The sequence below is a fragment of the Pteronotus mesoamericanus genome, unplaced genomic scaffold (genome assembly GCF_021234165.1).
Source record: "Pteronotus mesoamericanus isolate MK-2021 breed Mesoamerican mustached bat unplaced genomic scaffold, CSHL_Meso_final scaffold_85, whole genome shotgun sequence".
NCBI classification, from domain to species: domain Eukaryota; kingdom Metazoa; phylum Chordata; class Mammalia; order Chiroptera; family Mormoopidae; genus Pteronotus; species Pteronotus mesoamericanus.
This window is the reverse complement of record NW_026555329.1, coordinates 67473061-67498396: the sequence shown is the minus strand read 5'-3', so window position 1 is coordinate 67498396 and position 25336 is coordinate 67473061. Positions and strand designations below refer to the sequence as shown.

At 34.3% G+C, this 25336-nt stretch overlaps 1 protein-coding gene across 4 annotated transcripts in view; it reads right to left on the bottom strand.

Moving 5' to 3' along the window:
• Positions 1 to 25336, bottom strand: part of MKLN1 (muskelin 1) — a 341476-nt gene that overhangs the window by 50360 nt on the left and 265780 nt on the right. For all 4 annotated transcript variants that reach the window (XM_054564059.1, XM_054564060.1, XM_054564058.1 and 1 more), the window contains 4 exons: positions 22828 to 22940; positions 17307 to 17519; positions 11082 to 11303; positions 8261 to 8390 (listed from right to left, as the gene is read on the bottom strand). In XM_054564059.1, coding sequence (XP_054420034.1) covers positions 8261 to 8390; positions 11082 to 11303; positions 17307 to 17519; positions 22828 to 22940 — 678 coding nt within the window. The remainder of the gene's footprint in view (positions 1 to 8260; positions 8391 to 11081; positions 11304 to 17306; positions 17520 to 22827; positions 22941 to 25336) is intronic.

Sequence of the window (25336 nt, the reverse complement as noted above, 5' to 3'; positions counted from 1 at the left end):
ACCTACTTGATGCAGAATTCAAAACACTGGTAATCAGGATGCTCACAGAATTCACTGAGCTTGGTCACAAAATGAAGAAATGAGGCTATTCAAAGTGAAATAAAGGAAAACATACAGGGAATCAACAGTAAAGGCAAGGAAACTGGGGCTCAAATTATGATCTGGAACAAAAGGAAGAAAAAAACATCCTACCAGAACAGAATGAAGAAACAAGAATGCAGAAAAATGAGGGGAGGGAGGGAGGCTTAGGAACCTCTGGGACAACTTTAAGCACTCCAACATCTGAATCATAGGGGTGCCAGAAGGAGAACAGGAAGAGCGAGAAATTGAAAACTTACTTGAAAAAATAATGAAGGAAACCTTTCTCATTATGGCCAAGGAAATAGACTTCCAGGAAGTCCAGGAAGCCCAGAGAGTCCCAAAGAAAATGGACCCAAGGAATAACACACCAAGACACATCATAATTAAGTTACCCAAGATTAGAGATAAGGAGAGAATCTTAAAAGCAGCAAGGGAGAGAGTTACCTACAAAGAGGTGCCCATAAGACTATCAGCTGATTTCTCAAAAGAAACCTTGCAGGTAAGACAGGGCTGGAAAGAAGTACTCAAAGTCATGAAAAGCAAGGACCTACATCCAAGATTACTCTTTCCAGCAAAGCTACCGTTTAGAGCAGATAAAGTGCTTCCCAGATAAGGTCAAGTTAAAGGAGTTCGTCATCACCAAGACATTATTACATGAAATGTTAAAGGGACTATCTGAGAAATAGAAGATCAAAAACTATGAACAATAAAATGATAACAAACTCACAACTATTAACAGCTGAACCTAAAAAACAAAAACAAAAACTAAGCAAACAACTAGTCCAGGAACAGAATAACAGAAATGAAGATCACATGGAGGGTTATCAGTGGGGAGAGAGAGCGAGAGAATGGCAGGGAAAAGGTACAGGGAATAAGAAGCATAATTGGTAGGCATAAAATAGACAGGGGGAGGTTAAGAGTAGTATAGGAAATAGAGAAGCCAAAGAATGTATGTGTACGACACATGGACGTGAACTAAGTGTGGGGGGAATGCTGGAGGGTGGGGGGAGGTGCAGGGCGGAAGGGGAATAAAGGGAAGAAGAAAAACTGGGACAACTGTAATAGCATAATCAATAAAATATACTTAAAAAAAAAAGAATTTTTAAAACATGAAATACCTGCCCTGGCTTGTGTGGCTCAGTGGACTGAGTGCTAGCCTACAAACCAAAAGGTTGCTGGTTAGATTCACAGTCTAAGGCACATGCCTGGGTTGTGGGCCAGGTCCTCAATACAGGGCCCATGACAGGCAACCATACATTGATATTTCTCTTCTTCTCTTTCTCCCTTCCTTCCCCTCTCTAAAAATAAATAAATAAAATCTTTAAAAACAAAACAAAACAGAAACAAGCCAACACTCAAACCACTGAGCCACACCAGCCAGGGCTAAAAAACAGAAACAAAAACATGCAATACCTATTTAGTTGGGGCACTGACCTCTTTTCCCCTAGATTGTCAAGTTCAAAAAATGACAACAGCCGACACAACAACAGCCGCCTGGTGTGAATTAATCAAACTTAAATCTTTCTTGTCACATTGGCAAAAAATCTATTTTTTGGTGTGCCGCAGAATTTTAATAATTAGTTTCTGTGTGCCATGAGATGAAAAACGTTGAAAACGGCTGCATTATACAATAGTTCCTTGATGTGAGGTTTTCTGAACCATCCAACTAAATCCAGTGAAAGATTTTTTAGATCTAGAGTACTGAAAAGACTGAATGCTCTTTAAGAAATCTTAAATAAAGTCTACGTATTTCAGCTGAGCTTTTCACAGGTTTGAAAACCATCGTCAAGGTTATACTGCAAGATAAATATCTAGAACTTTGTTAACAACTGAGGTTAGAACCATATACTTTAATTCCTAACCTGGGCTTGAGGAGTTAAGAGTATTTCAGGAGACAACGGTCAACAGGCTAAGAGCTCAAAGAGGGGCACAAATTAGCTACATTTTGGAGGTGGGAGGGAAGGACAGCATGGACAAAAAACCAAAGGCAAGAAAAAGTATGCTATCTATAAAAAATTAATATTTAGTGGTCATGAAACAAAGTATTGGTGGCAAGGTGTGGGTGGATATCAAGAATGGGGCTGGAACTCAGTAAGCTGTGGCATACCATTAAGGAATCTATGAGTCAGGCTGAGTTTAGACTTACTCCTGAGGACAAAAAAGAAACAATTACAAGATTTTAAGCAAGGAAAGAAAACCATCAGGTTTATCATTTTAAAAGAGTTTTTCTTATTAACAGTAATCAAAAGGTAAGGCTGTCAAGTCTACTTGTTCCTCCCTATGAACAACTTATAAGGTCCATAAAAATAGAGCTCTTGCAGTTGTATCCCTTGTAGTTAGCTTATTATCTGGCACCTAATAGGTGATTAAAAAATACCTATTGAATAAATGTTAAAGCACATGGTTCTGCACTTAATTGGTAACACAGAACAGCTGTATTCTGCCTGCACAGTGAAGAATGAGGTAGGGAGAGAGGTAAGAAGAGAAAGGCTAGAAAGAGGGCAAATAAGTGATGACAGTCTGAATGAATGAGTAGCAATGGGAATAGAGAGAAGATGAAGGTCAAACTGATGACTTGATAGTACTGACATATTCTTGTGAAAACTGAGGTACCCAACATTAATACCAGTTCTAACTAGAGGGTCAATCCATCTCTTGGCCCTACCCACAAAACATACTTGGTATATAGAAAGCACTGAAATATGTTGAGAGGGGAAAATGGAGAGGGTCAAACTAGATGCTGGTAGGTGATCAACAGATATTAAATTAATGCCATGAGCAGGGACATTATAAGCCTTGAAATGCAATTTTGGTCACTTATAGACATGCAAGCTAAGGCTGAGACAATAAGTAATTTACCCAAGGTTACTTTGACTGAGGACTGAGATAGGCTCTGGAGAGCTAGGACAGTGGTTCTCTATCCACATGTCAGACACTCCTGGGGTGAGGGCAGGGACAGAAAGAGAAAGGGGGACATGGGGAGGGAAGTAAGAAAGAAAAGAAGGGGAAAATGGGAAGGAAGAGGCAAAGGAGGACAGAGAGTGATGGGGAGATGGCGGGGAGAGAGGGAAGGAAAGGAAGAAGGAACAGGAGGGAAGAGAGGAAAGAGGGGTGAAGGAAAGGAGATGGAAAAAATAAAAATGAAAAGAAAATAATTTCAGTTTCACTCTAAGACGCTACAATTCCAAGAATAACTGGGAAAACTTTCCAAGTACAGTAGTGCTAACCATGATGCTCAACTCTCCCATAAAAATCTTCAGTTAAGGCATGCATTATACATACAGCCTTTGGACAACATAATTTATAGGCATAGTGTCAAAATTAGGCATTTGGAACATGTGTATCTAGACAAAAGAGTGATATTTTCAAAACTTAGATCAAGACTCTGTCATTAAGCCTTTCAACAGCATCCTGTTTTCTTTAGGGGGGGGGGGGAATCCAAACTTGTATTTGTAAAAGGCACTGAATAATCAGACTCAAATATTTCTTCAACCTCATTTCGTACCAACTTTCCCCAATCTCAATTTGCACCAGCCCCAACTGTTTCTGTAACATGCTAGGTTCTTTCCTGTTTTGGGACCTTTGTACTTGCTCTTCACTAAATTCTTTATATGGTTCTTCCTAATTCTCTATTTCTTGTCTTAAATCTTAAAGATAACCCCCCTCAGAGATGGTTTTCCAACCTACTCTATCTAAATGGGACCTCCATTACATTACAAATTGGACACAGTTACAAATCCAATTACAAATTGGATACATTATCATAGTATCCATTTTTTTCCCCCCACATTATTTGGAAGACCAACCGCAGGCCTCTCTCCACTAGAACATGAGTCCTTTTTGAGAAGGGATCTTGTAAGATCCACAAAACATACTTGGTATATAGAAAGCACTGAAGTATGTTGAGGGAAAAATGGAGAGGGTCAAACTAGATGCTAGTAGGTGATCAACAGATACTAAATTAAAGAATTTGCATTGTGAGATGACACAACATAAATCAATGAAAAGCACACACAACAAAACTGGTGATTTTGATTTTACAAAAGTTGATTATAGCAAGTATTTAGAAAATGAATCCACTTGCCTTTTCTACTAATATCTCTAGTCCATGATTAAAAAAAAATTATAATGATGGAAAAAATAACAATTTAATCAAAATTTAAAGATAGCCAAATATAAAATTGTGCTAAATTTTATACATTAAGTGTAAAAAGAGTGGAAGGAACTACATCAAAATGTTAACAGATTACATCTGGATGGTTTGATAACATTTTCTTTTTTGTCTCTTTCTATATTTTCCAAAGTCTCTACAGTGAGAACATTACTTTTATAATCAAAACAAAATTGAACAATTATCACACTTTACTGGCTCTAACTCTAGCCATTAACCATGAATGATGAGGCATTACACTGATCATTTTTTAAAAATCTTCAAATGATAGCCATTAAATCCTACTTATGACAGTGAAATTTTTTCTTTTTACTAATTATCTGCTACTATTACTCTTTGCCCCTTTTTTCTTTTAATCTTGGGAAGCAGCTTAAAATGGTGGGCGGAGAAAAAACTTCTTTGCATTCAAACTTCTAAATTCCAGCTCTTTTTCTGGTTATGTAATGCTGAATATATTATGTCACTGAGTTCAATTTTTCTCATCTGGTAAATGAGAATAATACCACCAGTCAGAGATATTTATAAACCGCCATGCTTAGTGACTGGCATATGGTAAGATCTAAATAAAGAGCAGCTACTATAATCCATCAGAATATTATCACCTAGCTAAGTTATAAGAACTCTGAGATTCCATGATCATCTTGTTCCACTGTATCTTCAGTCTAGCACTGAACCAGTCTGACACAGCAGTTTTCAACATATTTTGTCAAATCAATTACTATCTTCATCACCTTTTTTCTGGTAGAGCTACATTAGGATTGTAGGGAAATACTACCTTCCTCCTCCTACTGATTTTAATGGAAAGTTAGAATAACTCTTAACAGCTAGAAAAAGTTGAAAATTAAATCAAATACCTCCATACTACCCTACAGTAGCAGAAAATAAATGAATAAACAAGACAATTTTAGATAGAATAAGTAGAGTTATTAGTCATTTCTCATTATATTTCTTTCCATATTTCTAAATATATTTAAGCTGGTACTTTAGGCATCACCTACTGACTCCCTGTTATAGCAGATGAAGATTTTTACTACACTGACACCATCTCCCCATTCCGCTCATGCATCCTCCCACTGAATTTTATCCCAATATTTGGTTACACTGATTGCAGTTTTCTGCATTATGATCATTAGAGAAATACTGCTCACTGTAGAGCCAAAAAAATGTGATTATCTCCTTTTGTATGAATTTTTTTATTTTCCTATTATGTTCCTATCCTAAATCTTTTACATCAGATTTCATTTACCTATTAACAATCTTTTTTATTCCAAATGTTCAAGCATACCCATTGAGGCTACTTTTATCTGGAAACTTTGCTTTGGTGAGAAAGAGTGCTCTTTTTTCCTATGCCCTCCTGCTTCAATCTGAACTAGATGTTTATTAGGTTTACTGTGCAGGTATCACCTTGAGATGTCCTTTCACTGCTTCCCAGTATTAGGTCCTCTTTTTCCCAGTTCCTATGTTTTCTTTTTAATTACTTTTACTCCTTTTTGTTAGCGTATATGGTGTAGTAACTGCCTAAGAAAGAGTGAATAAAAGATCTATCATTCTTAACCTTGTGTGGCAGATCACTATTGATTGCCTGACTTAATAGTCATTTCCAAACCCCATTCCCTGGTGTACTATATAAGATGGGAAAGCTAAATATGTGCTTTCCCAGACTCTCTTGAAGCCAGGTTTTACAGGTCTAGTCAATGAAGTATAAGTAGGGAGCTTTTTGGGCGAGTTTTGCTTTCCTTCCTTTTTTCCTATCTGGAATAAAAGCATGATGTTTGATATACATCAGCCGATTTGCCACCATGAGGCTACCAACCACTGTGTTAAGTATGCAACAGAAAAGAACCTGGGGGCCTTCATGGCATTGCTCGAGTTTCTTCATCAGTCCCAGATTATCTACCTCTGGACTTCTTATTCTGTGAGAGAAAAGACTCCCTATTTGTTTAAGCCATGGTTCTCTGGGTTTTCTATTACTTGAGGCAAATATATTCTATTGATAAACCTTATATATCTGAAAATAGTATTTTTTCCCCTCCTGCTTCACTGGTGTCTTGATTACAAATAGAATTCTAGGTCAATGATAATTTCACCTCAGAACTTTAAGACTTTGTTCTCCCTTATCTTATAGCTTCCAATGTTCCTGAGAATTTTTATATCATTCTAAGTCCTGTTCCTTTGAATGTGACATTTTACCATAGAAGCTTTTGAGATATTCTCCTTACGCTTGATATGTGAAATTCCACAAGACACAATGATGTGCCCTCACAGTGAGAAGGTTCGTTTTTGTTTTTCTAATTTGATGTACTGACTTCTAGAGAGGTCTATTTATAATCTGGAGCCAATGCTATTCAGTTTGAGGGAATTTTATGCTGTTTCTTTATTTTATATTCTAGTCTCCTCCATTTGCCTTGTTCTCTATAGCTGTAGAAATACTGGACCTCTTAGATTGATTTTCTAAGATCCTTACATTCTCCAATTTCCATCTCTGTCCCTTTGTCTATTTTTCGGATTTTTTTTACAATTCTTCTATTTATTTTATTCTAACAAAATTTATTTTCAAAAAGCTCTTTCTTATTAGTCTCTGATCTTTCATTGCATCCTATTATAGTTTTACAGATGCAGTATCCTTTTCTTTAAGAAAATTGGTCTTGATCATTATTATTTTTTTCATTTTCTTGTGTTCAGTGCATTATTTCAGACTTCTGTTTCAGATTTGTTTTGTTTTCATGTCTCTCTTTTATGGTGAAGGATCTGATACGGAAGATACTTAATTGACAGTTCATTAAGAGTTACAAAATAAAGCATTAGTTGAAAACAGTATGTGTACCGTGGGCAACACTATAGAGGGACTAGGCTGTGAAAGGAGTCCTCGTATTGAGGAGTAGGCAGCAAGGTTTGCCATTTTCTTGGGAGTGGGGGAGGGAGGTCCAGAAACAATGGTATCTGGAAATCTTTTCTCTGAGGCCACACATTTCCTCCAGAGAAGGTGAATCTAGTCTTTTGCTAGGAGACATACACCTGGCATCACTGGGAACAGGGATGCGGTTAGTTAGAAGTGCACTATTCAGTTTATAGGATTAACTGTCCTATTTTCTACCCTGTCCCCTTTACCTCCACAAAGCCTCTATCATTTCATTTTCCCCCAGAAAATAAAGTGCTATTAGGAAGTATGGGAGAAGGGTCTTGAAGGCAAACTGCTTCATGTGTATTTTTTTCAAACCTCTGGCACTATCTTCTGTTAAAAAATAAGTTTTTCCTCCTAAATAGGAACAACCATTAGAATTGAAAATCTATTTTTATAAATAATAGCTAAAAGGAAAAGCAAATTGATCTAATTTCTCACCCTATTGCTCAAGTTAGGCATTTTAAACCACTGGGCCTTAATCAAATACCATTCTTCTGTGTAATCCCAGGCAAAGTAACTACTAGGTAGAGTAACTATGTATAACATCCAAAACAGGACACTTTTGGGAGTGACTGGGACAGTATTAATAATTATGATAGGGCAATATGCATAAAACTGGGACTATCTCAGGCAAACCAGTCACCCTACTTTCAGGAGAATAACTTCTTGGATGATCAGCTTGTAAACTTAAAAGGCCTTACCAATTACATGTCCTCCCTCAGAAAAAAGACATACTCTACTACTCTAGTGAATATGTCACTATACTGAAAAGAGAAGACTGAAAGGATTAGCAAATATAGAATAATACAGTTTTTAGGATATTAATTCTTGTAAAGCCTCCCCCGCCCCCAAAATAGGTACACAAATAATTTCTTTAGAAAGTCACATATTGTCTTTCTCTTCCAAGGGAATAATGATAATTCATATATTTTAAACAGATAAAACTGGGTAATTTAGCTTACAGAGTTTTCCTTATCCTAGTCAGAATTACTTCAATTAAAGAAATGGGTAAAGGGTGAAGAATGGTTAGAAAGCAAAGAAAATGGGCTGCAATCTTCTACCTTATACGTAGTTAAGACATGAGAGAAATCACTAAATGCTTTTACCCATTCCAGAGTCTTTCTTGGTGCCATCTGATATTATGTCTACATGATCAGAGTCCACATCATAACTAAAGAAATCATTCAAATATGTCTTCGATCGCTGGCCACCAAATACATATAAGCAACGATTTTTCTGAAAAATAGGAAAAAGGGGGCAAAGAACAGAGAAAGTAATCACTTTCATGGAAAATTCAGAATAATCTTTTAAAAATTTAAACCCCTATGAAAGTAACTTTATGGCAGATCCCATGCAATGAAATACTATGCTAGTACAAAGAGAAATGAAAAAGCTTAAAGCTTTCCACATACTGCAAAGAGGTGATCTCTATGATATCCTATTAAAGTAAAAAAGCAAGGTGCAGAATAATGTATACAGGATGGTGCCTTTGTGTGAGAAAGGAGAAAAAGGAATGTGTGTTTCTTTCTTTCTCCAAAAAGAAACAAAGAAAAGGAACTAGTAAAGACAGATACCTATTGGAGAAGTGACAGATCACAAATACAGGAATAAACACCAGATTTCTTGTAAAGTACTGAGACTTATGGTTTTGCCTTTAGAACCAGGTATATATTTTTATTTAACTAGAAAACAAATAACTAAAAAAGAGATCTCTGAAATTTGGACAATAAAGCTATCAGAATATAAAGACATGACTGCACCAGGAGATAATCACACAGAGAAGTAATATTTTTAGTGATTTTTAAGTCATGTATTTGACTACCCTTTCCTAGTTGGCTATATACTAAATAGAGAAAATAATAAGAAAACAATTTTGAACAGCATTCTGTGATTTTGTTGTTGGTTTTGCTATTCGGTAAAGTATATGACAGAGCAAGTAATATAATATTGACATTAGGAAGGAGGATTTTAAACTTAAAAGATACACAAATACAAAAATCAAAGATATTAAATTTAAAAATTATAGCCTTTAATTTTAATTAGATACTAATATAAACTCATGATTTAATTTTTCTCTACTTATAAACAATTTACACACACACACAAAAATGCATGGGTATACTGTGAAAGGGGGCACGCCTACTGGCCAAAGACAGAAAAATATGGGCATCAAAAAGAATAATGACATTATTGGGTTAAATATATCAAATACAGAAAAATCGGTGAGTTCATAAGAATACTTAAAGAAATCCACTGGTTAACTTTGGAGCCTTAACTCATTAATGTGAAAAAGTGATACAGGAAAAGAATCAAACATTTTTATTACCTATCCTGTATGGTTTACATATCAAGGTGGCCATATAGTTAATGAGAGTAACTTTTTTATAATGCAGTCACAGTCAATAAATGCAGAAGAAATGACACAATTAGGAAAATCAGCATTTGACAAATCTTAATGAAATCTAGGCAATGACTACCATTGGCTGCTAGAGCCATTAGGTAAAAAGTTGACAGGAAACTTTATAAATAATCAGGCTAATAACACCTGAATTCACTGAACAATTTTAACACCATCAAAAGTATGACTATACATTAAATGTCTCTTGATATTTTTCAATCAGACCACTATAAAGTATTCTTGCACCTTTCCTTCTACACCCTCTGCCCCTCCAAAAGGAAGAGTGAATTTAAAATCAAGTACTAGATTTATCAGGGTAATCAAGATACATAAATGTCTAATCACTGGGTTGCATACCTGAAACTAATATAATGCATGACAACTGTAATTGAAAAATTACTTAAATTAAAAAAAAAAATCATTTTGCCTTTAGACGTGTTAGACTCTGGTTTTAACTATCAGCTGACAGGAAATATGGATAAAAGATCACCTTATATGATATTATGAGGATAAAATCAGCCAAATCAAGAATATAGGAAATTCTAAGGCACATGTGATTCAATTTCATTAACAAATATGGGTGAGTACTGTTATGAATTAAAAGAAATTTAAGAGATCTAACGATCAAACATAACAGATTTTTTTGAATCCTAACTTGTATAAACCAACTATGAAGAGCTATTTTTCAGTATGTCAGAAAAATTTTGTGTATTAAATGATATTAAGAAATTGCTTTTACTTTGGTTGGGTATTATAGTAGTATTGCAATTATGATTTTTAAAAGTCCTTAGCTGTTAGTGACGTATTATAGTATTTACAGGTGCAAAAATAGTGTTTGGTACTTGCTTTAAAATACCCCAGGACAACAAAATTTAAGAATAAACTTAAAATTCAAAGAAACATAAAAAAATAAATGAAACACAAGTAGGGTAGATATAGGAAAAATAAACAATGGAATATTGATAACTGCTGAAACTGTTGAGTACACAGGAATTTATCATACTCTTCTCCCCACTTTGGTCTGTTTAAAATATTCCATAATATACTTTTAAAGTTATATTCACAGAAAGAAGTCCAAGTTTTCACTGTAACATCTGAAAAGGTTAATGCAATGTCTGTATGTTAGTTTTGCTGATAAAGTTTAATTTCACTCTATAAAGTCAATTCTTAATTATTTGCCCTTAAGAATGGCAGAGAGGAAAATAAGAACAGATAAGAAAATTGATCTTCTAGTTAGTAAGAGAAATAAATAAATAGAAATAGCTGCAATATCTATATAAGCAATTCAGTTAGCCATAAAAATGCCTAGATTAGTATTCAGGTGATAACTCTTCAGGAATTACTAAGTTGACGGGGAATACTTTCAATTAGCTGATAGGTCACTGTTAAAAAGTTTTATTTTTATCTATCATTGCTAACACTAATCATTTATTTCTAATGAAAAGTTTTGATCTCTTACTGAGGAATTAGATTTCCTACTGAGATATACATGACAAAATAACACAATATAATGTACAGAATATTCTTACTGAGTGAAAGAGCATGCAGTGTCCTATCCGAGACTGGATATCTTCAGGCCCAGCATTACAAGAGTCCTCTCGAAGAAGTTTCCAGGTTTGACACTGACAGTTGAAAGCAAACAACCCACTGAATTGTGGTTCACTGGCTCTGCTGTCATCTACGCTGCCATTACACGTCAAAATTCTACCACCAAAGGTGTAGATCATATGTTTTTCTGAGTCCATACACATCTATCAGAACAAAACAAATTAATAGTTTTAGACTGTTCTTATCATATGTGCTAAAGTAAAACCAATGTGAGCAGTTTTACTTCTTAAAAAAAAAAGTGAACTTTGTCTTAACAACACTAAGTACCACCCCTGATTATCCTATGTGCTTATTGCAAATACTGCTCATCACCTGGCAGATGGATTTCTAAATACCTTTTCACATTTCCATTTTTCCCACTGCGAATAAAATATGTTGGGTTAAAGAACTTTATGCTTTTTTGAAATTGAGTAATTTTTACCAAATCAACCAATAATACATGAGGTGTTGACTTATAAACGTAAGAGTAAATACAGATCATACTTTACAGGTAAACAGTGACCACACTCTCCTTTTAATCCTTCTTGTAAAAACTCTCTATTCTAGGCAAGCATCTTATTAATCTTGCTATCATTAAATAAGAGAGCAGATACGTGAATAAGTGATGCAGTTAAATTCATCTCTCTGCATTTATTTTACAAAACTCTTCAAATTATGTTATGAAACAGTAAAACACACAAAAAGACATTTAAAGCAGTCTCCAGAGTGATATGTATGTTGTGATGAATCTTGTCTTCTTTTAACACAATACTGTAAATGTAATTTTCTTTGAGGTATGTTATACAACTCATGTTCAAAACCCAACCTTAAGTCTTTCATCCTTTCAACTGAAAAGTCATTTGTCAAAAGATAATAAATAAAAATTAAATTTATTGCAAAGAATATGTACGTCCAAGTTGGAAATTAACATTGTATACAACTGGCATTTATATTTAAAGAAAAATATTGTGTACACAGTATTTTGCTAACACATAAATATTAGCCATTTTATGTTTAATTCTGTCTTACCAACATATTATTCCTATTTATTTTTGTATTGTTCTAAATAAAATGCTTTTTAAATAATTGGAAGACTTGGTTTTTACATTAATATTAAAAAGATTTTAACCAATGTCATCCCAATAAATTCAAAGAAAAGATTCTAGCATCTCCTAATCTTTACCTAACACTAAAAAGATCCACTCACTTGCTACTACCCAGGTTTCTGGCAGATTTTTGTCAATTAAGATGAAAATCTACTATACCTCAAGAGTGAAATCCTGGTGAATATGGAGGAAAAACTGAGATAAAGTTTCCGTGACCCTGGCCCTCCAAAGAAAGTGTTCCCACTCTTTAATCTTCAATAATCCTATCATCAAAAGCAATCCATACATTCCTGAATACAACTCAGTATGGCCGCATTCTCCGACTACATGTATGACTGCCTAGAGCTTTGTTGAAGTTTAGTGACATCATCCTGTCCTAAGTACTCAATGCTCCAATCTCTCCAAACACCTAGGGATCATGCTGAAAATCCCAAAGGGCCTACATCCTGGAAGCCAATTTACATTTTCATAAATTCACAGTCATACTAATTTTGGCCAATCTGTTTTATCAGGTTTCTTATGGTTATCTAGCCCATACAGGTCTTCATATGGCTACAAAGGGATTTTCTCTTTCCTTCTGAGGATATTTAATTTTGATGCACCTGTTTTCATTTGTGTGCCTACAAAGATAACCAGTTTTCTCTCTGAGGCTTTAGGATTTTCTCTTAATCCCTGGTTCTAAAATTTCATTATGAAAGTATCTAGGCAGGGATTTTTTTTTCATTCATGTTGATCTGCACCTGATGTTCCCATTGTTCTGAAAACTTTTTCTTCTGCTCTTGGAGTTTTCTTCATGTTTATTTGGGTTTTTGTTTTTTTGTGGGGGTTTTTTGGTCTGCATTCTCTTCTAGAACTCCTATTAGGTGGCACTGGAACTTGAGGACCTTCGTTTCCTTTCTCTCAAAATTTCAGCTCACTAATTTAATAACCATTTAGAGGTGACTGTTTCCATTCTGCTTTCCAATTAATTTTCTGAGATTAAAAAAATATCTTTAATTTGCCATTTTCCTAGATGTATCATTTAACGAATGCAATATCTGCCTGAATTACTCAAAAATTATCACTTAAACTTATCTTAAAGGCTTCTTCAGTTTATATACTGTTTTTCTTTGTTAATTCTTAATTTGTTGAGTTCAGCACCTGTCTAATGGTACTAATTATATTCAAATACTTGGATTTTTTGGTTGTTGTTCTAGTCCTCTTTGTATCTGAGAATCCCTAGCCTGTTGCATATACAATAGCCTGCCTAAAGGGTGGGAAGAAACAAGATGTGATTCTGTAAAGAGTTCCAGAGCTGCCCTCTGGTGCCCTTAGGAGTACTGCTCTACCTTTTCAGCTCCAATGCCCACACTCAACCCTTGACCTATGGACAAGTATCACAGCTAAGTGCTTCTCAGTCGACCTGAGGAATGCTCTGCTGTCCGTCTCCCACTGAGCATCCACTCTCTGCCCCTGCTATATATGCTTTGAGACTCATGGGGCTGCTCTCTTACTGGCTCTAGTTTCTTCTGGTTGGATCTGATCTTGTCTGTGTTCTACCTTAAAAGAATTCTCCCCCAGTTTTTCCCCCCCCTTTTAAGTTCCCCAAGGACATTCTTTCTTGTTTTTCAACACCATTACTAATGTATTCTCTTGTTCAGCTTGCCAGTGATCCACACTGACTCAGGGAGAATGTCTATGAGCTGAGATCTCCAATCCTTTCGCTGAAGTTTCCTGCCATTTCTTGGCTAGTTCATATTCTTTTTCTAGTAATTTCTTCAAAAAGTGGTCAAACTTGCAGGACAGTTTCTGTCTAGATATAAAATCCTTGGCTCACATTGCCTTTTCCTGAATACCTTCTAGATGTTGCTCTATTGTTTCCTGGCACTGAATGCAGCAGTAGAGACATCTGATATCAGTCTCATTTTCTCTTAGAGGTGACCTGATCACTTTGTTTAGTTGCCTTCCAAAATGGCTTCTTTATATTTGACATCCAATGTTACTAACATGTATCTTGGAGTTGAATGACTAGATCAATTCTCCTTGAATATAGAACACCCTTTTGAAATATGAAATACTCTTCTTTATTCAGGAAAGTCTTCTTGAATCTTATTTATAAATATTTGTTTTCCATTGTTTTGATTTTTGTATTTAATGTTTCCAATTATAGGCAGCTTGGCTAACTTTTGCCTGTCTTCTTGATCTGTAATTTTCCGGCCAATCCTTTTTTAAATCTTTTATTATCTGCTCTTCTTATTTCCATTTACCTTCTTACTTCTTTACCTATTCTTCACTATGCTCCATGTCGATTAGTTTTCATTGCTGAAAGTGTTACTATGTTTTTCTTCAATTTCTTTCCTGAGTTTTGCCAGGTTCAAATTACCTGCTCTCATTATTTGGTCATCTCTTCTGCATTCTTGAATTTATGCTTTGTAGTTTCCTTCAGAGTTTCAAGCTTCATTAAGTCATTTAATTCATGTTTGGATTCTGGAATTTAATTTTCATCTGCTGTTTTGTGAAAAAAAGTTTGCTGTTTTTTTAAATTGTTTTTCTTTAGAGCATCTCTCTAAAGATTTGGTGTTTATCGTTTTCTAGATTTTCATGTTTAAATTCAACTCATTTAAAGTTGAATTTCCCTGGGCCAAATAACAGAAGGCTCTTATGAAAGGCTGATGTTCTTGCTCAAGGAAACCCTCTTCTGTTGCTACTGAATTAAATGTTTTCTTCAAAATACAGTGAATCTGTGAAGTCACATCTCCTTTAACTTTATGAACCCTCATCTGGGTTGGGTGGGAGGGGGCCTGGTTTCTATCACAAGACTTGAGCTCCCCCAGTTTCTTCAATGGATATTGCAAAAGGAGCCAATGTGCCCAGTTGTCATGGTGTTTCCCGCACTTTTAAAAGATGGTGCTTTCTGACATCTACTACCTCTGGGTCTTTCTGGGTGCTTTCTACATGTTACCTCTCTGACTCCCCCAGAGGCTGCCCTGGGTTCAACTTTCTGCCCTGCTCCTAACACTTCATACTAAGATGTACCTCTGCTAGGCTCCTCTGCATTCCCAGTTCCATATTACACTGCTGTCGGCTTCAATACAGGTTTTAAGAGTATTTCAGTTGTTTCTGGCTAAACTTACAAGAAATTGGGAGTTGTAGGTTTGCTTTGGCTCCTGATTTTGCTGAATATGTGACTTATGTTTTTTTATAAATTTTTTTTTGTTTGGTTCTCATTGTTCCTGAAAATCACACAAAGCAACAACATCGAAAGCTTCAGAACTAAGCTGCCACTATATTCTTAATATCCAAAAGTCTTTAAATTTAAATTTTTTTAACTACATTAAATTCAAAATGGCAAAGTAACTTTTAAACATCTTCATGCCTCTAGCTTTCTCACGTTCTTCTCTAATTTGAACGTTGTGTCAAATCTTAAGCGTCATGAACAACACCATGTAATTTTTCAAGTTCCAACTTATAGCTTTATTTGCATGAAACAGAAGAGAAAATGGAGGCTTACACAGATAGCACAAGGTCACAGAGCTAGTTGTTAGCTGAATTAGCACTGAAATCCTGGTTTCTTTGCCCCTAGTGTTCTGCTATAAGATCTAATCAATTGAAAACCAAACATTTAACAGAACCTAGCTTCCAGTGAACATTCTATTTTATCAAAGTCAAGAGAAACAAAGACCACACACAGGACAATATATTTGTACTCAGACTACCCCTAAGGTTTGTTTGTTTTTTTCCAACTTGTTAGAATAAAGACATAGGCATCTTTTGTTAAAAAAAAAAAATTGCAACCAGTAGAAAGCAAGAAAATAAATTGTTTCCCTCACAATGTTATCTGCTGATGTTTTGTTTTTAAAAGATCAGAACCAGCCAAACTTTTCTTGGAGTTTTTATTTTCCACATGAAAACACTGAGAATGTCAGCAGGGAAGTGCAAAGCTTTGCAGAGCTCAGCTATGTAGAGCAGCAGATGTTCCAAATTCAATCTGGGGAGTACTTTGAAGACTAATGTTTTTGATTTTCCACCCACCACTTACTTGATAGGCATATAATCTATTACTCTTTTCCTTACCATTCTCTTATAACAACTACTTATTAATATAAATATAGCAGTAGAATACTTTTAAAGCAAAGAATTAACAAAAATATTCAAAGAAACAATAAATAAAACACTTGAGTTTAACTTGTATGTAAAATAAGAAGTTAGACAGGCCTAAGTTAGATTCTACCCTAAGTCTAGCACCACCTTCCATTCTCAAGTACCAGATAATACTATGTTCATCATTATGGTGTTGTAGATTTCTTAAAAGCCTTTTTCTCCCCCATACTCCAAAAAAAACTTCGAACATGAGTTCAACCAAGTAAAACTGAATTCAAAGCGGTTACTGTTTTGTTTGAGGTACTGAACTATAATGAACTACTATGGAGTAAGTAGTCAAATACAAATAGCAATGGTAATGACACTGATGAAGATGATGATAAGACCCACATGCATATTAATATTAAAATGATTTACAATATAATTATGTGTAGTCTTCTTGTCTACAGCATCATTGTATGATTTCTATTGGTGCTGAATTTGAACTTCATCTAGTTTATGTCAAATTCCTATCAGGTTTATAATGCTTCTGATTATATACAAAGGTAAATATACTTCACTTGAATTGGAAGAGAAGCTCTACATTTCAAATTCCTGAACTCATTATAATTTTAAATTTCTTCCAGGAATGCAGAATAAAAAGTTTTAAAAGGGAAAATTGTTATTGTTATGATTTATGGATATTTATTATAAAACTAAATTTGTTTTTCCTAGAATGTATCGCTCTGCCTACTCTCTCTAAAGCATTTTATAAAATCACATTTGTGTCCTGAAATCTTAATATTTTAGCCTGCACTGAACGAGAAAAATTTTAAAGAATAACTTTATACCTATTGAAACAAGCTATTTTTATTATCTTTCATAGGTATTTGTAATGAAAATCACTAAGAGATAACTCAGTATAACATGTGAAATAAACTCTAAGAGCAAGAGTTACTAAGCACTAATTAATTCTACCATATATTTATCTGTGCACCAAACCTGATGATCAAACACCAATTTCGGCCCTCCATCAGCAGCTGTATCCTCACTGAGTAACATCCATGTGTTAGTGTCAATGTCGTAACGATAAAAGTCACTTTTCAGAGATTTGCTGTTCCTCACAGAGGAATCCAAATAACGACCCAACGTGTAGATTTGCCTTCGTTGAATGTCAATGCACATTTTATGACATGATCTGGCACTAGGACCATTCTGTGAAGAGAAAAAACAAATTTCAGAGAACAAATAACAAAATAAAATTAAATGCCTCTTTTTGTTGACTTTCATTACAAACTTTTCTCAGAAACTCATAGCAAGTCAATTAGCGTAAGTCCAACACTAAGCTTAATTCTCAAAAGGGAAGGAAAACAAACAGCAGAAGATACAAATCTTACCTTGGAAATGCTTAAAATCTACCAGGGAAGATGAGATGAACTATTCTGTACCCTGAGGCATTCTGTTCATAACAGTTATATGGCTTCTATTATATACTCCATTGCATTTTAGTCATTTGTGCAGAATTTAATTCTCTATTTTACAAATACACACACGCACCCACACACACACACCCACCCACCTCGGTCTACTTAAAGGCATATTTAGTCTTTTAAAATATTTCTCATCAGAATTTTTCACCACAATCTAGCATAAGACTGGCACGCCAAGGATATATAGAATCATTGAATTTCATAACTAGAAAGAACTTTCATAAAATCTCTAGTTTAATTATCTCCTTTTAAAGATGAGGAACTGTAAGACAAAAGGCATCCTCTTGAAGGCAGTAAGCTAGTGACAGAAGCAGCATGAGAATCCAAGTCTTTGACCTCTTCACCTACCCTTTATATTATATACAACTGACTCTCCTGACCAAATGAATAATCCAACTAGGGAACAATATGAAGAACAGTATATTACTAACAAAAATTAGTTGAGATCACTTATATCATAGGACTGAAAAAAGATAAAAATTATTGTAGTATAAACCAAAAATAGTGTTCATAAAGGAAAAAAGCCCCCCAAACACCTTCAATTAGCAGGACTGAATTAGCTGAAAGGGGCACAAGGAAAAACAACTAGTTATTTCCTATATTATTACTATGTATGTGTGTATATATCTCATTTAATCTATGTAACAATTCTATAAGGAAATACTATCACCATTTCGTAGAGTCTAAGTAATTTGTCCACAGGCACAAAATTAGAAAGTAAGTTAGAGGATCTAAACCCCAGGGTAACCAAAGCAAAATCTGGGTTCTTTTCACTATTCCAGATTGTTTTTTTCCAGAAGAGAAACAAAAACAAAAACATACTTATTGAGGGGTGTGTGCTTATGACTGAGACAAACGATTCCTGCTACAGAAATAATAGAGTTGAAGTATAGGGTAGAAACAGGAAGCTTGGTGAGTGACTGACAGAGAAGACTAGACATACTCATGCAAGCAATAAAGAACTATTATAGGTTTATAGAGCAGGACATAAAAGAGTAATTTAGCATTATTATGTATATTAAACGAAGCAATAAAGGTATTAGGCATAAAGAACAGTTTGGCATTAGTGTTATTAACATAAATATTATGTTGATTTAAACCTGCATTTTAGTATTCTTACTAATTACTATTTTAAAACTTATTTTTAAAGATTTTTGTCAAGAAAAATCTTCAGTAGATAAGGTGAAAACTTTTACTTGAGAAAGAATTTCTTCCATAAATAATCTCAAAAATAAAGATGGGATAATATATAATAAACCACTGCCATATTTCCTAGAGTATGAAATTCGATATTTTATTAGGAGAGTAACAGAACTTCCTGCTTCATCTTAATTAGCATGAGCACTATTAAAATGTTGAGCAATTATAACTGTAGTAGTAGTAGTAGTAGTAGTAGTAGTAGTAGTAGAACAGGAATCAACAGAATAGGAAAGAGACAAAATTTGGTTTTTCAAAAAAGTAATAGAATTATAAACCATTAATAAGACTAACTTTTTAAAAAGAAAGAGAAAATAGAAATTGCCAATAATAGAAATGAAAGCAGGAATATCACTACAGGCTCACTGCAAGTTAAAAAGAAATAGGGCCTATTACAAAAACCACAGGTAAAATCTGAAAATGTAGATAAAATAGACATGTTCCTTGAAAAAATGTAACTTACCAAAATTGACACAAGGTGAAAGAGAAAATCTAAAGTCATTTATATCTATTGAAAAATTGAATTCACAATTTAAAATTTTCCCACAGAGAACACTATTCCTACATATCCACACTGGTAAACTTTATCAAACACTTAAGGAAGAAATAATACCAAATTTACACAAAATTTTTAGAAACAAAAAAGAAAACTCCCATTTTAAATCTGTATTCTATTCCATTCCTATACACTGAAACCAAGTAACAACAATATTACAAAGGATGAAGAGAAAATATACAGGCAGCTAGTATACCTCATGCACAAAGACACAAAACTAATTTTTAACAAAGTATTATCAAGTAGAATGTAGCAAGATATAAAAAGGGTATTTTATAACTAAAGGGTTTATCTCAGGAGTGCAAAGTTGACTTTACATTTGAAAATCAGTAAAGTTAATTCACTACCTTAACAGAATTAAAGGGGAAAAACATGATTGTGTCACAATACATATAGAAAAAACATCTGATAAAATTCAACACATATTCATGAAGAAAAACTTACAGCAAATTAGGAGTAGAAAGAAACTCCTATCTGCCATTGCCATCTTGACATCCTCCCAATACTTAAAAAACTTTTCTAATGAGATTTCTAGTGATATTAACAAATGTATTATTTTTGGATATTGTATATAAAATACACCAACATTTGGAAGATGTGCATAACTCAGGGAATCGATATTTTTCAAATGACCAAACACATGGGTTAAAAAAAAAAAAAAACCCACCTGAATAAAAGATCCATTCAAAGAGCAAGATAGACCAATGTGTTTTAATGTAAGAGAATATAAAATGTTAGCTGATATGGCTCCTGAGTAGCATTTTAATAGTATTTTTAGATAATTATGTATGTTCTTTTTTGATCTCATATTCCTGCCAGAGATGTCTGAGAGTTCTGGTTGCTCCCTATCTTCTTTCCCACTGACTTTTGTCAAAAATCAATTGATCATATATGTCTCTTTCTGGACACTCTATTCTGATCCATTATCTTTTGGTCTGTTCATATACCAACATGACACTCCTTGAGCTCAGGTAATGTAAGACACCTCTGTTCTTTTTTTTTAAAAAATTACTTTGATTCTTATAGATCCTTTACATTTACATATAATTTTTAGAATCATATTCTCAATTTCTAAAACTGTTGGGATTATGATTGGGAATGTGATGAACCTATAAATCAATTTGAAGAGAACTGACATCTTAATAATATAGTCTTATAATCCATGAACATAGTTAAATATCCATTAATTTTAGTCTTCTTTAATATCTTTCAGCATTCCTGGGATTTTCAGGTTGGAGGTCTTGGATATTTTTATTAAATTGATCCCAGTGTATTTTGTGTAATTATATAAAAAGGCTATTAAAATACTACTTTCCTTTTCAAAAACATAGCTTTGTGAGGTCCAATTTTCTTCATATATTTCACACAAAACAGTATGTTGCAAGAGATTAAGTGCAACAGCAGATAAGAATATCTAGTTGTCTTTCGATAAGTCAGACATGAAAGAGAATTATAAAAAAAAGGACACAGGTAGAAAGTTGAGTAATTCCAGCAACTATAGGTATGGCTGGCACATGAAGTCTGGAGGTGAGGCTAGACAGGTGAATAGGGACCAAATCATGATGAGAAACTTGAAGTTTTTACTCTAAGCAAAAAGGACTAAGGAAAATAAATTGCTTAATCATTCTGATTACTGCTGTTATTCAGACTTCCCTTTGATAGCGTGCCTCACCATACAGTGACTCTGAACTTGGTCACCTGAGTTCCTTTCGCCAATGGGACAGTAACAAATTTGGTGGCATGTTCATGTCCACTTCAGCCCCCTTGCACCCCTGCCTCTCACATGAGAACAAGTTCCAGCTAGCCAACAGGAAGGTGAGGAGCTACACAGAACAAAGCCAAGCAGTCCCCGCTGGAGCTACACTGCACTAGCTGACAGCCAGCTAACTCCTGATATATGAGTGAGCCCAGTCAAAACCAAAAAAACAACCCAATCTGTAAACTCCTGAGTAAAATAAATGCTTACTACTATAGGCCATTGAAGTTTTTTAAAGTTTTCAATGTAATAAAATATAGATAGTTGAAATAGAAGCTAAACAGGGCAGATGTCACATGGCCAGATATTTTTTCTAAACACTGTCCTAATAAATGGAAAATAGATCTGGGGATCAGCAAGAGACAAAAATGGTTAAGAAAGAAATCATAAAGTTGGAATTAATGTGAAAAAGACAGAAAGGAAAAGACATGAAATGCAATATTGGGTGCTGTAACTGTTGGAACTTAAGTATTCATTAGATATACTCTATTAATAAGACAGAGAGTTTCAGGATAAATCCTAGACTTATTGCAAGGAAAATTACAGATGCAATCAACCTACATTTAAAATAGTTTAAGAGAAAAAAGTTAGATATTTTTTTAGGTGTCTTTATTTTTGTTGAGAATAGAAATAATCATTTCAGAAAACGATAATACTGAAAGACAAAGGCCATTTTTCATACTTTTACAGGGATAATAAATAGAAATCAGAATTTCAAAATACTTTTGGAAAGATAAGAATGACTCATCAATGGAACACATGAGTAATCAAGAATTTGCTTAAATTTCCTGGGATTAAAGACATAGCACCAGATCTTTTTGAAATGGCTTTCCTAGATTAAATTAGGTTTTTTGTCTCCCACTTTTCATTTGCAGCTACTACTGTTTTGTTAACAGCTTATTTTTAACATTGTAATCTGAAACATTCTAGATAAAGGGTACGATAAAAAAATTCTATAAAAATTTGGGGAAAAACTGAGTTTTTGCTTTATACCCGTGCATAATTATGTACTTTTATTTAATTGAAAGCCGTAAATCCAAGCCATCTTATTCACTATGGAAATGCTTTATTATACATGCGTACAATTTTAGCTAAAGATAAAATATATGTCATTTGTAAAACTGATACTTAGTCAAATACTTAGGGATCAAAATAGTGAGATAATAAAGACATCCAAAGCACAATTTCCAGAGGAACTTAAAATAAGACGAATATTTGAAATAAGATAGAGCTGACAGGAACACCTGCCACCTTTACATTTCATAGTTACATTTCCAGGCCAAAGTAGTAAAAACTAAATGATATTTGATTCCTATTTCTATTTATCTCTGTAAGTTAGATTTGTTCATGTACAACCAGGTATAGAAGCTGGAATGCAGAAGTACTTAAGCCAACTTGTTCACCATAAATTCTTCTGCTACCAGTGCTGACCGACATTAGAAAAGAATACAAATCATCCAGAAAAAGAAGCGTATCCCCACACCCCTACTGCAATACAGATCAATGAAAATTCTGAGAACTTGCCTCTTTCTCAGTGTCTCTAGAGATACATGTCCACTGGTTCTCCTTCACACTGTATGCCCAGAAGTCAGCAAGATCTTGTGTTCCATCCCAGCCACCAAACAAATAAACGGTCTCTGTGAAAATTAGAAAAATATGTGAAAAGATAAAGGCAAAATATAAGTCTAGGCACCCAGACCTATCCAGTTGTCTCTAAGATCATTTAAGAAGGTTCATCAAAATAAACTTAAAAAATTTTTAATGGTACCATTACAAAATATTTCTAGACTAGTATTGCCTAATCATGAATATACAGAAAGGATGCTGCAGAACCACTACTTTGGGAGACTTAGAAAATGCAGTAAGTTAGGAGGCATTCCCTAGATCCTGATTCCATAAGTCTTCAGTAGGTAAAAAGAGTCTGTCTGTATTTTTAAAGTATCCAGGGTGAATCTGATGTGTAGCCAGATTAGGGGTTTCTGTTAGGCCACAAAAAATTTACATTTACTGTACTAATATGCAGCTTCGGACTACAAAAAGAAAAAGAGAGAAAAAAGAAATTCCAGAGAAATGTATACTATAAAATATAAAGACATAAAGCTATTTTTCTTTTTCTTTTTTTAAATATATTTATGTTTTAGAGAGGAGAAGAAAAGTAGAAAGAGGAGGAGAGAAACATCGATGTGCAAGAGAAGAAACATAGATCGGATGCTTCCCACACACCCCCACCTGGGGACCTGGCCCACAAACCATGGGTGTGCCTTGACCCAGAATCACACTGGTGATCTTTTTGGTTTGCGGGACAATGCCCAGCCCACTAAGCCACAACAGTCAGGGCAAGACATGTAGCTATTTCTGGGAGGGGAAAAAAAAATCACATTAAAACTGTTTTATTTCTAATGCAAACCCAAATATATATATAAATATATATGTATATATAAAACTATGCATGTACATATGTGTAATACCCAATACCCAATGCAATATACATATATGCAATACCCAAAACTATATATATACACAGTACGTACACACACACACACACACACACACACACACACACACACGTATATAGTGGTAAGTTTAACTCCTCATAATCAACCTTTAGATCACTGTAGGTTATCTTGAGAATTTGGTGTCTTCTAACCCTGAAGTATCTATTATATCCATGGACTTTATCCCTGTGACAAAACTGATTTCTTGCTTAGTGAATAGTGAAACTCTTTACACATAACAATGTGTATCATATCATTCTTCTTTATATAATAAGAGTGCCTTCCTTTCTTCAAATATTTCTCTCTTGTATAAATAAATGTCTTATGCCTATTGGTGATATAAGCCTAGCAATTATTTTTTATAAAGTTAAATAAGACATTACAGAAAAACTGTAAAGCCATCTAACTCTCTAACAGATGTGGCCTAATCCTATATATGAAGGGACTGCCATTCAAGTTATGTGTCACCATGAAGGGTTATATACAATTCAAAGTGCACTTGGAAACACTGTAACCCCATTTAAGAAAACTCTTGCCATTCATAGAGTTGGGCTGTCTTTTAAGAGATTTTTGTCATACTGTCATATAATTTCAAACTTTAAGTGAATTTTCTAAGCGAAACATTCCATTCTATGCCCCAAGAATCTTGGGAAATCAAAACAATACTTCTGGATAAGAAGAGATCACTGGGACCTATGCTAACTCAGTTATAGGTTACTTAACCTCACTGGTTCTCAGTTTCATTTACAAAACTCTCAGTGTTGTGGTGAAGTTCTTCAGATATCGGCTACATGAAAACATTCTGAAAGCTGTCAGGTATGAACAGCCTTTCTACCTCTAAAGTGCACAGAAATAAGAAATACTTTGTATTACTACAGATGTAATATGAACAGTATTATTGTGCCTGATTCCATGTTTAACTCATTACCTAAAATACTTTTGGCTCAGTACAAATGTGAAATGACAATTAAACTATTAAAATTTGTCATATTTCAAAACTACAAAACAATCCATTATCATTCTGTTTTCCAAATGGCACACAGTAATTAATGCCCAGATACGTAGAACTTTATAGGAGAAAATTAAAGAATTTTCATCTGGCTTAAAAAATATTTGCCAACGCCTCACTACAAAGGCAGTTAACCCTGTTAAATTCTGAAGCCTGGAGAAGGAGGAGGTATATCACTAAAATAGCAATAGCAATTGACCTTTTGTTTTATAGTGTTTCAGGGCATCCTCTGGATAAGGTTACCCTGGTTCATTAACTTTAATAACCCTTCCTCTTGGGCTCTGGGTTCTCAATGTTCTTTTTTGAAAAGCAAGTCTCTTTGTACGCATAAATTCTCACAGCAAAGAAAACCCACATTTCCACAACAGCCTCATTGATAGCTGAGCAAAATAAAATCTGGCACAGAACAAGCATCCCAGTGGAATGAATCCAAGATGTCATTCTTGTCTATGAATACTTTGTGGTCCCAGTTGAAGCTTAATAGTAAAATTGAATAATCAGTCAGAAAGAGGACATTTTGACATACCTG